This window comes from Onychomys torridus, chromosome 17 (assembly GCF_903995425.1).
Source record: "Onychomys torridus chromosome 17, mOncTor1.1, whole genome shotgun sequence".
Lineage (NCBI taxonomy): Eukaryota > Metazoa > Chordata > Mammalia > Rodentia > Cricetidae > Onychomys > Onychomys torridus.
The window spans coordinates 53,968,731-53,984,660 of NC_050459.1; the positions used below are offsets into that span (position 1 = coordinate 53,968,731).

A 15,930-nucleotide genomic window follows, 5' to 3' on the forward strand; every position below is an offset into this window, starting at 1 on the left:
TGGTTTCTACTTTATAGAATTTAGTGAACTGGTAAATATGAAGACTTAAAAGATATTCTGGCATCTGTAAGTATTCAAGCAATGTTGCCTATTAATATTGTATCCATTTAGATTGCTGAGAGATGGAACACAACTCTCATGAGGATTTGACTACAGTAGGTCCATAAGAAAAATGTAAGGAGCTAAGCTGTGGATTTAAGAAGACAGTCAACGTCTAAGAAGAATTTCCTATCAGTTTATGGTATGTATAATTCTCCACCTGACTTCACTGTGGTGTCTAATAGGGTTGGAATGGTGTCCCATGCTTCTGCTGGTCACAGTCCTGGCATGTTCCCTAGGAATGACAAGGCCCCTCGATGGGAGTGATTGTATCTAGGTAAAATCTTACCTTGAATGACTCTTACTTTTGATGAATACCTTCATAAAATTACTCTTCTAGAAAGCTGAGTGGCCTTTACTGATCCCTTCATCATAATCAAATTCATAACATGATTCAGAGAACTGGTCATATGGATTTGTGTTTGGTCAGACATCAAGACTGACTCAGAAGCAGTTTTTGCTTCATCTCCATAGACTTCCTCAGCTACCCATCTATTGTTCTCTCCTCAGATGAGCAGTTGGAACCTTCTCTGTGGAAACACATGGACTAGGATCACCTCTATTTTGGCAAAATGATTCTGAAGATCTTCCTTTTTAAAGGAAGACTCTGTTCTCTTCCCATATGAGTTTTCTTTTTATTAGTGTTCTTTTTTTCTGTCTTCTCTCCTTCACCCCTTCACATTCTTTTTGGAAGATTCTCCTCCATTTCTGAGAAACCCTTTCCCCAAACTTCTTTCCCTCTCATTAGAAACAGGTCTCCAATTCTAACAGACAAGGTTAAATGCTATCTATCCCCTTGGGGGGAAAAACCCTCATTTCCTGGTGTGTGTTTGGGGGCTGAAGACTACAGAACCGGAGGAAACTGGTTGTGGTGACCATGTGCCACTATGCAGAGCCAGCCTTCACTTGTTGAACTCATGAACAAGGAGCAAGGTGCCTTCCCACTGGTGTTTAGTCGCTTTTCTGCCAGGGAAGACTTGCAATTACATTTCTCTGTCAGTGTTCAGGTGGCTAGTAGCTCACTCTTCTTCCAGCAGATTATTAAGTATATTACTATTTTGTGGCCCAAAGAACTACAATTAAGCAGGAAAAAAAGTATTCCCATGGCTATACATCACTTGAGCACACCAAGGAGAATAGGTTTTGGATCTTGCTTTACACAGTATGCTACACTGGGGTTCAGACATAATTCTATTTGCCACAGTTACATTTAGAATGTAACTCCTCACAGCCAAAAGAATGTGGTGTTTACAGAGAGCTTGTAATTGCTGTAATTATACCTGCACACTCTGCTCTGTAGTGAGGTATCGCCCCGGGGCAAATGAAGAAGCAGGTCATGAAGAAATTAAATCAACTCCACAGAAATATCTGAAAACTTGAGCAGCTCTGGCTGTGAAGGCAACTGCAACTTCACAGTCAGCTTCTTATAAAACAACAATTTCATGCCAGTAAGTATCCAAAGGCTCATTCTTCTCCTTTTGAGAACTTTGCAGTATGGTATAATACTTAGCGAGTATACAAAATCAAAGCCAGTCCATCTAGCTGGGGAAAAGCCTGTATTTGTTACTCACATTATTTTTAGAGTTTTCTTCCTGCTAAAATTATTGGAATACAAAAACAAGGAGTGGCCAAAGTGTTGGGAAACTACTCAATTGACCTTAGCAAATATTTAACAGATACCTATGAAACAAGCTGAGGAAGTAGAGATACAATTTAACCAGCCTCAAGAATACAATAGACAAGAGGCCTGGGTTTGGAAAGCTTTCCAAGTTGACAGTAAGGCACAATACATGGCTGACCTTCACAGCACTGAGGGTGGGGAGACCATTAGGAGCATGGGGTAGAGGGTGATTGGAAGAAATCACTTTTCCTTAACTTGATTCCCATCTACAATGGCCATTAAAGAGAGGAAAGGCCAAGGAAGGTAAAAGTTGCTAGAAAGTAGCAATCCAAAGGAGACCAGGGAACATGACTCCAGGGAAGCATTGTGGATTCTGACCCTGACATTCAATCTTAGGACTTTGTGAAAACAGATGCAGAAACGCCTTTCAGCACGCATTTGTATTTCTTACAAGCTACTTGTTTGTCTTGTAATGTTTAAGTGTCCTCTTTCCATTATCTCCATACTGTTGTGAATGGCAGTAAAAAAAGGAAATTAAAGTGCAAAGATTTTAAAGGAAATAAGTTCAATGATTTTTTTTTGAGCAGATAGAATATGGGTAAGCTTATACCAAATCAATAGCAATAAAGGTAATCATTTTTAAAAGATGTAATTGATAAATTAATTATATGTGTGTGCCTCTGTGTGTGTGCCTGTGTGCCTGTGTGCGTGTGTGCGTGCGTGCGTGCGTGCGTGCGTGCGTGGGTGCGTGTGTGTGTGTGTGAGAGAGAGAGAGAGAGAGAGAGAGAGAGAGAGAGAGAGAGAGAATGCACTTGTGCACACACACAGAGGCCAGAAGACAGTGTTGAATCAATCAGAACCAGACTTACAGGTGTTGGTAGGACTCCTTTACTGCTATATGCTGCTGGAACCAAAACTTTGGTCCTCATGATTATACAGCAAGCACTCTTAACCACTGAGTTGTTTATTCGGTTCAAAGAAACCATAAAAAATAACTTTATAGGTGAGATGCTAATATGTGTTTATGTATGACTACAGGCCCAACACAGTTCACTGCTGTGGATATTGCTCTGTGTAAATAAAGTTCTGATTGGCCAGTGGCCAGGCAGGAAGTATAGGCGGGACAAGAGAGAAGAGAATTCTGGGAAGTAGAAGACTGGGGAGAGACACCGCCAGCCACCGCCATGAAAAGCAACATGTAAAGACACCGGTAAGCCATGAGCCATGTGGCAAAGTATTGACTAACAGAAATGGGTTAATTTAAGATAGAAGAAGCAGATAACAAGAAGCCTGCCACGGCCATACAGTTTCTAAACAATGTAAGTTTCTGTGTGCTTTCTTGGTTGGGTCTGAGCGACTGTGGGACTGGCAGGTAAGAGAGATTTGTCCTGACTGGGCCAGGCAGGAAAACTCTAACTACAGTTCACTATTTCTATTTCACTAGGAAGGCCACTGAGGCATGCAACCTTAAACTTACCAAGTGACCTGTCTGATACACTGTGCAGCAGGATTTCTCTTGCTTTTGAATCTATAGCCTTTCTGACTTTTTTTTTTTTTTTTTTGCAAGTCCAATTTTAATTCTAAAGGAATTATCTATGAATGCTTTTATTTCTTAGGTAAATTTACTTAAGTGTTTGTTTACTAGCTTTCTTGTTAAATATGGAAACTTGGCCACTGACAGATAATTGATGAGAATGTCGAATTTGGCCCCTGTTATATATGACTGATACCAATGACAGTTCTCGCCAACAAAAATTCTTGACTATTTCTTACTCTTCTTGAACAAAGACTTGCTCTTTTATTTATTTAATTTTTTACAACTATCTATCATCTATCTATAATCTATCATCTATCTATCATCTACCATTTATCTCTCATTTATCTCTATCTATCTGTCTGTCTATCTGTCCATCTATCATCATCATGATCTATCTAGTGTTGTATGTAGATTTGGGTATGCATTCCTGCACATGTGCACATGCGCATTGGTTCTGTCCTTCTACCATTTGGGCCCTCGGGATGACTTTAGATCTCATCAATTCTGACATTAAATGCCTTTGCCTGCTGACCCATTTTGCTGTCCCTGAAGCAATAGCAGCCTGAGCGGCTTGTCATGGGTATCATGAATGTGTTTGTCACACACCCTGAAGAGGAAGTGAGACCTAGGACAGGAGGTGAGGCAACAGCAGCAATTCCAGCAAACAGGAGCAATATCTCCTGGGTCAGCAGTACCAAGCCATTCCATTTTCTTAAGGTCTAAGGCAAAAGATTCAACAGTCTCATCAATGACGGCCCTCTGTTTAAACTATCAGAGAGATATTAGCTAACGTTTTAAAGAGAGAATTCCAAGTGGGCAGGTATTAGACAGACGTGGCTTGAGAAAGAACAGATGGATAGGAGATAGGACAAAGCATCAGGTAGATCATGTGTCTTTAATCTCTCGGGCACAGAAACTGTGTGTGGAGAAAGCAGAGAGAAGCCTCAATTTCTGCATCTGAAAGGCACTACTCTGCTGCTCACATCTTTTGATTTCTTTCGACAGTAATTTGATGCTCTGGGGAACATTCATTGTCCTCTGCAAAACAGAAAGGCCTTATTATTTTCAATCAACAAGGACATATGAAGAAGGAAAAAAAGATTTAAAATAATGACAAAAGAGTAAGAAACTTAGGTTTAACTGGGTAGAGGAGGAAACACAATGTTGGTTTTTGTTTTTTACGGATTTTGTCCTACTTTATGCTTGCTCTAATCCAAATGACGGATTAATGGGAAACATTTGAACTGGGGGGTGGTGATGGGCAAGTCTTAGACTGTAGATTTAATTTGGTTAGTTGTATAAAGATACATGGTGTGTGTGTGGTGTGTGTGTGTGTGTGTGTGTGTGTGTGTGTGTGTGTAAATGCAAGTGTCTTAACGTTGACTTTCTCTTTGAATCTTCTGTAGCCAATAACATGTGTAGACTATACCATAAAAGGCCTTTGGCATGAGACTGAATGCATAATATTTTAATGGAACATGACAAAAATCAAAACAAAATATGGTTTTAAAATTGGTTAACAATTTATAATGGAAAATGGCTACTATCCAACCTTTCCAAGTCATGTTGTTAGACAACAAAACATTTTCATGACATTTTCTTCTGGTGTTTGGATTGAACCCAGGGCCTTGAGTGTGCTGGGCAGATGCTTTATCACTGAGCTATATGTACCTGGCTCTTCTGGGTCGTTTTTCTGGACTATGTCATGCAGAGTATCAGTGCATACATAGTACAGATAATAAAGGAAAATGAAAGTTTTCATCAATATTATGCATTAAAAATAGCAACTCACTCATTTTTAGATACAAAATATTGCAGACACAACTGGAGCCTCTTGTTTCTTTGTCTCTGTCATGCAGTATTTACTGTAGCATTCAACATTCTTGTGTGCTACTCTGTGTTCTTATACTTCAGCAGGTCTAAGATGGTGTCTTAAACAGTAACTTTAAGGAAAATATTTATTCATGCAAGGTGTATGTACACATGTGGCCCAAGCTGGCCTCAATCTCCTTCTGTAGCCAAGATGACTTTTAAAATCTTCCTGCTTCCACTGCCTGAGTGTCTGGATTATAGTTCTTTGTCATGATTTTGTTTTTCTTCCAGTTCTGGGGAACCAAACCCTGGGCTTTGTGCATGGTAATCAAGTACTCTGCTAACTGAGCCAGTATGTACTTCTGTGGTGATTTGAAAAAAATGGCTCCCATAGTTCCATAGGGAGTGTCACTGTAAGGAGGTGTGGCCTGTTGGGGTAGGCGTGGCTTTGTTGGAGGAGCTTTGAGGTCTCAGAAGTGCCCTGGTGTCTGAAGAGTCAAATGACAAGGTATAGGGGATGAATAAAAGAGGAGATGCCTTATCAGTGCCTGCCCGGAGAGTATATTTGATTCCTTGTGAGATAGGAAATCACTGTATGCAATGCTGTGATGACAATTTCATTAAAAAGAACTATGGTGGGCATCGTGTAGACTGATAAATACATGTAAACCCACAAAAGTCTATTAGTGCGTAGTGCAAGTGTCTGCAAGAAGGGATGAAGACTTGGACCAGGGAACACTAGAAACGATGGAATGAAGAATCAGATTTTGGAGATTTAAAGGGGAGAAGCAACTGGGTTGTTGGGTGGACTGGAGATGGGTTGTGAGAACAAGAGGAGCCAAGGGTGAATCAATATTGTTTTCTTAAACTTCCAGAAAGAAATTTTTGACATTTTACTTTGATATGGTTAAATATCTACAGAGATGTTATAGAGAAGTTTTTATGTTTGTACATCTTAAACTCACTGGTTATCTCAAAATTGTACTCCAAATTATTTGTAACTATGTTTCATACTGTAGTAACAACAGATGTAATTGTCAAATTATTTTCATTTTGGTAATCTGGTGGTATATTGCTGCCTTTATATGTATATTCACCTTTATAACCCACTGGCTAATGGTGTGATTGCTATATTTTTTTTTCCCAACCATCACTGTCCACAAATGGGCTGGTTCCCCTTACTAAGCTAAAGATCCATGGTATATATTTGTGATTGTTCTTGAGGGAATGGGGATAGCCATAGACATTGTTGCATGGATTTCATATGAATAATCTTGTTACTTTGGCTTTTGATAAGGATCCAGGTCTTGTTCATGTAAATTACTTGGAGGAACTGGAGGTGATGAGTTTTAATTTTAAAAAGAAAGAATTTAATTAATCATAATTGTGTATGTTAAATAAAACTTTACAGGGCTAATAAGGATGATCTAATAGGCATCAGTTATGAGGAAGTACATCTGGAATATTAAAGCATGTGCTGGATTGCTTTTTACTGCAGTAGGTAAATGTTTGTGGTGTTTGAATGTAATTGGCCCCCATAAGCTCATAGGGATTGCCAGTATTAGGATATGTAGCCTTGTTTGAGTAGGTGTGGCCTTATTGGAGAAAGTATATCACTATGTAGGCGGGCTTTGAGGTCTTCTATGCTTAAACTATACCCAGCGTGGACACAGATTCCTTCTGCTGATTGCAGATCAAGATGTTTAACTCTCAGCTCTTCTCCAGCACCATGTCTGCCTGTATGCTGCCATGTCCCATCATGATGAAAAGGGACTAAACCTCTGAAACTGTAGGCCACCCCAATTAAATGTTTTCCTTTGTAAGAGTTGCCATGATCATGGTGTCTCTTCACAGCAATAGAAACCCTGTTTGAAAGTAGTTTCCCTTTCCATATATGTATACATCTACCTTACAGTTATCTGAACATGAACATATACAGGCCACTGTTCATAACTTGAAGGCTTAGCTTTCTTTACAGCTACTAAGTGGAGAATATGCACACTCTTTTAAAGTTTATGTTGACTAATGATTGTTAATGTATTGAAGAAAAGGAGGTGCAGGCATGAAGAACAGTGGCTTTCTTTATGTAGAAAATATTCTAGCAATATCACACTTGCATTTTTTGAAAATATTGGGAACGTGATTTCTTCCATGACTCGATTTTTTATATTATTATTATTATTATTATTATTATTATTATTATTATTATGTGTTTTAATTTTACACATCAGCCATGGGTTCCCCTGTCCTCCCCACCTTCCCCCCACCCCCTCCCCTCCATTCTCAACTCCTCCAGGGCCAAGACTCCCCTGGGGATTCAATTCAACCTGGTGGATTCAGTACAGGCAGGTCCAATCCCCTCCTTCCAGGCTGAGCAAAGTGTCCCTGTGTAAGCCCAAGGTTCCAAACAGCCAGCTCATGCACTAAGGATAGGTCCCTGTTCCACTGCCTGGGTGCCTCCCAAACAGTTCAAGCTATTCAATTGTCTCACTTATCCAGAGGGCCTGCTCCAGCTGGGGGCTCCACAGCCTTTGGTTCATAATTCATGTGCTTCCATTCGTTTGGCTATTTGTCCCTGTGCTTTTTCCATTCTTGGTCTCAACAATTCACGCTCTTACAGTCCCTCCTCTTTCTCGACAACTGGACAACCTCCAGAAGTAGAAGTGAGGGGAACACCATGTTTAAAAATTGAGTTGTGGAAGTGGATGCAGAGATCCTCAGCCATGACTCGATTTTTAAACATGGTGTTCCCCTCACTTCTACTTCTAGAGGTTGTCAGTGAGCCTGAAACAGCCTTTCACTGGTGAGGCCTTCTTATGGACCCAGACCACAGGATAAGGAATAAGAACACCTGGCTGACATTCCAGGCCCTGTGATTAATTAACCAGTTTTAATTACTTGATTCATTATCATATAGTTTTGTATCTTAGGCTTCTTAAAATTAAGTGGTTTAAAAGACACGATTGTCATTAAACATCATTTTAAAAGCAGAAAGTAAGCCAGGCATGTAATCCCAGATCTACAGAAACAGAAGAAGACAGATCTCTGTGAGTTTGAGGCCAGTATGGTCCTACATAGTCCTACATAGTGAGTTCCAGGCCAGCCAAGGCTACTCTGTCTCAGAAGAAGAAGAAGAAGAAGAAGAAGGAGGAGGAGGAGGAGGAGGAGGAGGAGGAGGAGGAGGAAGAGAAGGAGAAGAAGAAGAAACAGGATGAGGAAGAAGAGGAGGAGAACTAACTTTTATAATACGAAGAATCATTTTGAGACTAGATTTTGCTATGTAGCTCAGGCTGACCTAAGACTCCAGAGTGTTCTGCCTCTATCTTCCAATGTTGGGATAATAGGCACGTACCACAACCTGGTGTCATGGACTACTTAGCCATTCAAAAGTTAAGGGCAGAGAATGATGGAAGGTAATTGGTGTTGGGTGCCCTGCCCCTAAGCTCCTCTGAAGGCCGAAAAAAGGGGCCATTAAGACAGGATGTAAATAGAGAAACTGATGATGTAACTGTCCAACTTGTATGAGACTGGAGAGACCACTCAGAGGTTAAAAGTGCTTGCTGCTCAATCAGGAGCACCAGAATTCAGATCCCATCAGATGGCTGACAGAAGTCTTTAATGCCTTCTTTTGGCCTCTAGGGGCAACACACACACACACACACACACACACACACACACACACACACACGCACATGCACACGCACGCACACGCGCGCACGTGCACGCACACACACGCGCACACGCACGCGCATGCGCGCACGCACATACATTCACACAGACCCATACCCTGAGGCATAAGCACACACACACAAATACATAAACGAAAAGACACCTTTCAAATTTTTAAGTTAAAATTGCTAACAAACAATTTATGTGCCATTTAAATCCCACTTACACATATCGTCTCTTTCCTTTCCTTGCTGAGATCTTCCTAGATATGCAAGAACACGGGAGAGAAAATGCACCACTTCAGGTCTCCTTTGTGACATTTGTAGCGGTGAGAGAGCGTTTGTGTTTGCAGTAGGAACATCTTGAAATGAGTGTCTGGATTCTCGTTGTTGTTCCTCTCGCTCCCCCTCTTAGCTGGGTCTGCTTTACCAAATTTATCAGTTTGATAATGCTCACGGGTTTCTTCTGTTTTGTATTTTAATACAGAGTCTCATCATATAGCCCTGACATGCCTGAAACTCACTCTTAGTTTGTCTTTTCTTTTTCCCCCCTCCGGAGCTGAGGACTGAACCCAGGGCCTTGCGTTTGCTAGGTAAGCACTCTACCACTGAGCTAAATCCCCAACCCCCTGATACTCACTCTTTAGGCAAGTCTGGCTTTGAACTCAAAAGACATCTACCTGCCTCTGCTTTCCAGTGCTGGCATTAAAGGCTGGTACAACCACATCTGGCCCAGGGGTTTGGAGCAGTCTCTATTTAGGCCTTATTTAAAGATCTCTAGCTAGCAGCTCTATAGCCTAGCTACATCACTGTAGCAAGCTGTTTCCTTATTCTGACCCCAGCACGAAGGCACAAAGGTGCTAAATTTCTGCCTCATTTCATCAGGACTGAATGTTTATTCCTTGCACACATCTTGTGTCCTTCTAGAGCCATGCTCTTGCTGTCCACTTGCTCATACTATTGACAATTCAAGTTTCTCACTGTGCTCTAGCCTTGACCTCTGGATCCTGGCACCTGCTGCCATATCAGCCAACGGTGCATTCTTTCCACTGGTCTGCCACCCAGCTACACCCTATCCCCTCCCAGGATAGCTGCCAACAACTCCATACAATGTGCCTGTGCATTCAGCAATCAGTATCTTTTGGGATTTTGCCCATTGATTGCTTCAGATTCCTTGACACCCCCTTCTATTTCCCAAGTAGACAATCAGCTACTTCTGGATCCTGAGAAGGTGCCCTGCCAACCCACTAGGTCTTACTAATATATAGGTCAGTATCCCAGACTGATGCAAGTTGAGCCAGGTTCCAATGTCCCATTGTGAGCACTTTTTATTAAAGGTTTTCTTCCTTACACAAAATAGCCTTCCTTACACAGAAGATTTTCCATCAAGACCATCGTATGTCTCATGTGGTCAATAAAGTTTAATGAGCTTGGAGTACTTCCAAATACATGATCAAAATGATCACAATCCCTAGAACAGGAATTAAAACAGAACATCCTATCTCATTGTGCATTTATACTCTTCTGAAAGCAAAATAAAATAAAAATGAACTCTAAAGGATACAAAATGATCAGCTAACTGAACAATGGGCAATGTGACATTTTACCAAAGATTTAATGATTGCAGAAAGAGACAGTTTGCCACATCTAATGAACATTGCTCATTGGTTTTGGTACACTGGGGGATGACTTGAGAAAAATCATTGATGATACTGTTCTACTAACTAACTTAATGTCTAAACCCAGAAAATCCCCCATCCCAAGAATCCCAGGCATGAATTTGATGTTCCATTAGAGTTATCAAGTGACTAAGTGAACTTTAACACATACTCATGACCTGCTCATTTGATTGAGTCCTTTGGTTTTGGTCAGTTTGGAAATGTCTCTATTACCTTTGGGAGAGGCTCTTTTGGACATGCATGTAAATTGGACCATATAGCTTCAAAACCAGTCGCAGTGTTTTGAATCTCATATGGATGTATTTCTCAATGATTATTTGGTCCTAAAACTGATAGGTTTTTCAAAAATTGAAGTAGAATCTGAAAGAAACAAACTGCTGTGGAAAATACATAAACGCAGACTACAGACCCACCACGTAAACACATTAAGAAGGTTTGTACTGCCCCCTGCTGTCAGTTTCTTTAAAATAGCAAACATTACAGTAAAAATGGACACCAAATTTGCAGGTAAATAACACCAACGCTTTGTTCTGAGCAATGATTGTGAAGTAAGAAATCAATGCCAGCGATGTGTGCATGAGCATGCACACACAGAGAAAAGTCCACAATATAAAGTCTGTTTTGACCCTTGTCTACTTCATTATTTTTCCAAATAAAATTATTTGAATTTGCTTTTACACATTCACATAGTTAGGCAAAAACATTCAAATAAGTCAACGAATGCTTTTCATAGTCTAATCCTGACTTACAATTAAGAAAGGAGATATAACAATGAGGCCACGTAACAGTAGGTGCAAAGCCACAGTAATTGGTTATTATTTTATATATTATTTAATTCAACCATCATAAAGTAGAACGTGACTTCTTATTACATGTTCCATATCACAGATGGAGACACTGAGTCCCCAAAGTGTCTTGATTTAAGGGACAGAAAGAGTCCAAGGAAGACTTCTGATTATAAGCCCTGCAATATGAATCTAAGGTTCTTTTCCTAAACTTTTTTTGCACAGGAGAAGGTATACATCCTGTAATTTAAAAGGAAGAGTTTATAGAAAGGATAATGGACATGGTGTGAGGCTTTTTGGACGCTAGGCCTGCGCTCAAACTCACTGTCATCTCTGGCTGGGCTCTGTTCTGGTGTCCAGAACGAAGCTCAGCCGTGTTTTACACTCGGTTTACTGTTCTTCCATACAGAAATTCTACCCACTCTGGCTGCATCGCTTCGGAGATGCGAGTGTAGTGTTTGTTCTTAGTAGGGCATTCGGGTCCATGCCTTGGACTGATGTCTATGTGGGTTCATCTCTGCTGGGTCTCCGTACACTTTCATCTCTGCACCTCTGGGTAAATTCTAGCCTTGGAATTAATTTTTACCTTCTTCAGTGACTCATGACCCCAAACCATACTTTTCTCCATACTTTGATAAATCATTTTCCCATTTTACACTCCGTAGGTTCTGTGAAATCCAAACTCCTCTGATCTCACTGCCTCCTCAAGCCCATTGGCTTTTCTTGGAGTACACAAATTGGCCCCTGGCAACAGCAACATCCATCCCACGAGGGACACATGGTTGCTGGCTATTTGGTTTGCTTTTGTCTGGCAAGTGGTCGAGAAAATTCTACTGCAGAAACCAGAGGACTAGCAATGCAAGATCTCACCCCTCCTCTCCCTGAAGTAACACCAGAAGTCAACAAAATCACCCAACCTTTATGTGAAAAGAGTTCTTACCTGACTCGGGGAGTTGGGTTTCCTGTGACTCGGCACTCCAGATAAACTCTGCTTCCTTCGGCGACTTCTTGGCTCCTCAGCTTCTGGATGAACCGAGGTGCAGAGGACAAGTTGCGGGCTTTCTGCGGCTGTGGGTGAGGGATGTGGGTGTGTGGCAAGGCCTCTTCGGGACTCTGATGGGCCTGGTAGCAGAGGCTGCCCTGGGATAGCTTGACCTCTGCTACCATCTCCTGTTGGTCTAGCTGATCTCCAGTGGGGCTCTGGCTGGCTGAGGCACTCATCAGAGTTGATGGCTGATTTTTAGGAGACAGATACCCACTGTCTGGTGATGAGGACTCACCATTTGGACTCCTGTTTCTTGGCTTGGCTGCCTCTCTAAATATGGATGTCAGTTCCTCAATGAAACTAGCCGCCTTGTCGCACAGTTGGCCCTGGGGGCCGGCTTTGCTTGGCTGGGCAGCTTTGGGCTTTGCATTTGGGTTGGGAATTTTTGCACCTCGTTTTTCAGCCTTGCGGAGGCTCCGGATGTAGCTGGGACTGGCCAGCAGGGGTGATACTGCAGGTTTCCTTCTTGAAGCCGGGGAAGTGATCCCTTCAGCTTGCTCTCCTGCCAGAGGCTGCACAGGTGCTGGCCTGTTGTGCTGAGGTCCTTCCGTGGGACTCTGCTCGCTGGATTTGGTCTCCTCGTGGGAAGGAGTTTCGCAGAGGCTTACAGGAGATTGGCTGAAAATCTGTGAGATCTCCTTTTCTGAGTCAAAATCTTCAGGTTCAGAGTTGTCTATAGCTCTGCGGGCCAAGTCAAGACTTTTGTTTATTTCTTCCTGACTGAGAAAAGCAGAGAGCCCTGGGAAGAAGTCAGCACTTTTGCCCTCTTCCTGCATGTCTGATAAGGAATCATAGAAGGAGTCGTGTGAGGAAGTCTCTGACATATTTGAGCGGTCTCTACACACTCGTTGCTTGTAGTAGGAAGGCTGGAGGGAGACACAGGAAACCCGTGTTCTTGCTTTCTGAAAGACAATGCAGAATCTCCATCAGTGCTGAGAATCCCTCCCTGATTTGTTTTATATCACCAGTAACAATCAATCGGAAGAAGCATTAAGGTGAACCAATATAACAATTTTTTTTTTTAGCCCGCAAATTGGAAGAATGGTCAAACACTCATGTCTTTACAACTAATAAATTATTTATTTTTGCTTTTTGAGATAGTATCTTGCTGTGCAGCTCAGCCTGGACTCGAACCCACAATCTTCCTGTCTCTTCCTGTCTCGCTGCCAGGTCTCAGACCTAAAGGCGTGGATTAACAATGCCTGGCATGGTTTGTAATTTCAGGTTAACATATACCCTGCAAGTGAACACAAAGCATTGCAAATGATTTAAGAAGATGAGGTATTCCGCAGGCACACAGCTTACACATATTCCTCACTCATCACATAACTCATCAGTGGTCTCATTTCAGCAATGCTTTCAGATAAGTGCTTGACAATAACAGTAACTCTGACTGTCCTAGTTTGGCTTCTGTGGCTGAGATAAACACTATGAGCAGAAGCAATATGGGGAAGTCAAAGCCATCATGTGGGGAAGCCAAGGGCAGAGCCTCAAGCAGGAACCTGGAGGCAGGAACCGAAGCAGAGACTGTGAAGGAATGCTGCTTGCTGACTTGCTCTCCATGGCTTGCTTGGCTCACTCTTTTACACAACTCAGGACCACCTGCCCAGTTGTAGCACCACCGACAGCGGGCTAAGCCTTTTCACATCAGTCATACAACAAGAAAATGACCACAGACATGGCCACAGGCCAATCTGACGGAGTCACTTTCTCCCTGGAGGTTGCTCTTCCGAAGGGGACTCTGGTTTGTGTCAAGTGTAATCAGCACACTGACTTTGCTCATATGGACCTACTCCACAAAGGACAACTGAGCAACTTCAATTTTCATTCTTGTAATAAGGATAAATGGAAAGATCAAATATTTGTGTGTTTATAACTTCTGATGTATTTTTTATTTGTGTCTCAATAAATTGTCCCACCCTTTCTTTGTGTGCAGTTATCTTCGCTTATATTTGTTCAGCCAACATTATTTTAACAGACAGCAACATTCACTGACTTCCAGGTGCTGAAAGTGTGCGTGTGCTCCATACTAAGTATTCCCAAACTGTCCCCTCAAGGTATGGGCTGAATGAATGGATTGTGTTTTAAACGTTGTGACTGCAGCACCCCTGGTATATACTAACTGGCATGCTAGCATGAAACCAGCCACAGATGATACAAAAATGGACAAGCATGACTATGCCCACAGACCTTATTTGTGGATACTGATACTTAAATGTTAATCTTTAAAAGTTATAGCTAATACTTTTGTTTATTTTTTATTTGGAGACTTGTCCAACTATGTAATCCAGGCTGGCCTGGGATTTTCATTTCTCCAGCCTCAGCCTACCAAAGGAGTTGGGATTATAGAGATATATAATGTCTGGCCTTTGGATTATTTTTAAAGGATTTTATTTATTTATTTATTTACTTATTTACTTATTGTGTGTGTGTGTGTGTGTGTGTGTGTGTGTGTGTGTGTGCGTGCACGTGCGCGCGCGCTCAGTGCCCTGATTGGCTAGAATAAGGTGTCAGATTCTTTATAGCTAAAGTTATTGGGGTTGTGAACCACCCTATACTGGTGTCCAACTAGAGTCTTCTGAAAGGTCAGTAAAGACTCTTAGCCACTGAGCCATAATAGATGATTGTGCCCCTAAGGGTTTTTGTTTTTCAGTGAAAAAAAATTCACATTTCAGTTTTGTACATAAAATACCAGTAGGGTGGATTAACTCCAGAGGGTGATGTTTGCTGACTGCCTCTTGACCCAGAATCATGACATAGTCATTCCATTCCAGAATTAAAATGTCACATGGGGTAATAAAGTGGAAAACACGAAGTCATTAAACCAATGACATGAAGTTAATAGAAAAATTTGGTGGCGCTTCAAAAGAAAGTTGAAAGGTGCCTAGCAGTAATGGGGGAGTGTAGCCTTGTCTTAAAGGACATATAAGACATTATTCTCAGAATATCATCAGAATACCACAAAGGGTACCTCAATATCTGGGACATCAGTTTAAATTCTCTTTTCACTCATTCTGAAGCAATGGGGCTCCTGTCACTCTGATTTTTTTCCTGCATGTTGCTTATAGAATCATAAAAGGGAAGGCTGGAACGTCCCCAAAGTAATCTTTCCTTCACAATTGAGTTTAGAAGTCACCAAAGGAAGCTACATGGTGAACTTCAACCTTGTAAGGTTTGCCAGTAGTAACCTGGAGGGATATCCCCCAGAAATGTGTCTAATGAGGCATGAACTGGGCCAATACTATTGAAGCACCTTTCCATCTAAGAAATCTGACCTCAGAGGACATCCTGATGATTAATCTTCATGGTCAACTTGATAGAATTGGGAATTACCCAGGTCACACACCTCACACACCTCTAAGCCTATCTGTAGGTGTTTACTGAGAAGATTAACTGACTGAGGAAGACCCAACAGTGGGCAATACCTTCTAACTGATGGCCCAAATATAAAGAGATTCTGGGTAGAAGGAATGCTGCTACCTGCCATCCCATCTTCCCCAGCATGTGCATCTGTCTCTGGTGTTGCCATCCTCCGTTGACAACAAACTCCAATTTCTCTGAACCTCCTAGGAAGAGTAGATATCAGCTACTCTCCAGAGAATTTCCAGGTTTTCTGAAGTGGTTTGAGACACTGGAATTTCTGAGACATCTAACTTTGATAGCTGAGCAAATCCTAAAACTGAG

General features: G+C 41.7%; 1 protein-coding gene across 1 annotated transcript in view; it reads right to left on the reverse strand.

Annotated features, from left to right (window-relative positions):
• Palld (palladin, cytoskeletal associated protein) overlaps positions 1-15,930 on the reverse strand; it is a 411,174-nt gene that overhangs the window by 378,796 nt on the left and 16,448 nt on the right. The window contains exon 2 of the mRNA XM_036166695.1: positions 12,142-13,148. Coding sequence (XP_036022588.1) covers positions 12,142-13,070 — 929 coding nt within the window. The 5' untranslated portion in view covers positions 13,071-13,148. The remainder of the gene's footprint in view (positions 1-12,141; positions 13,149-15,930) is intronic.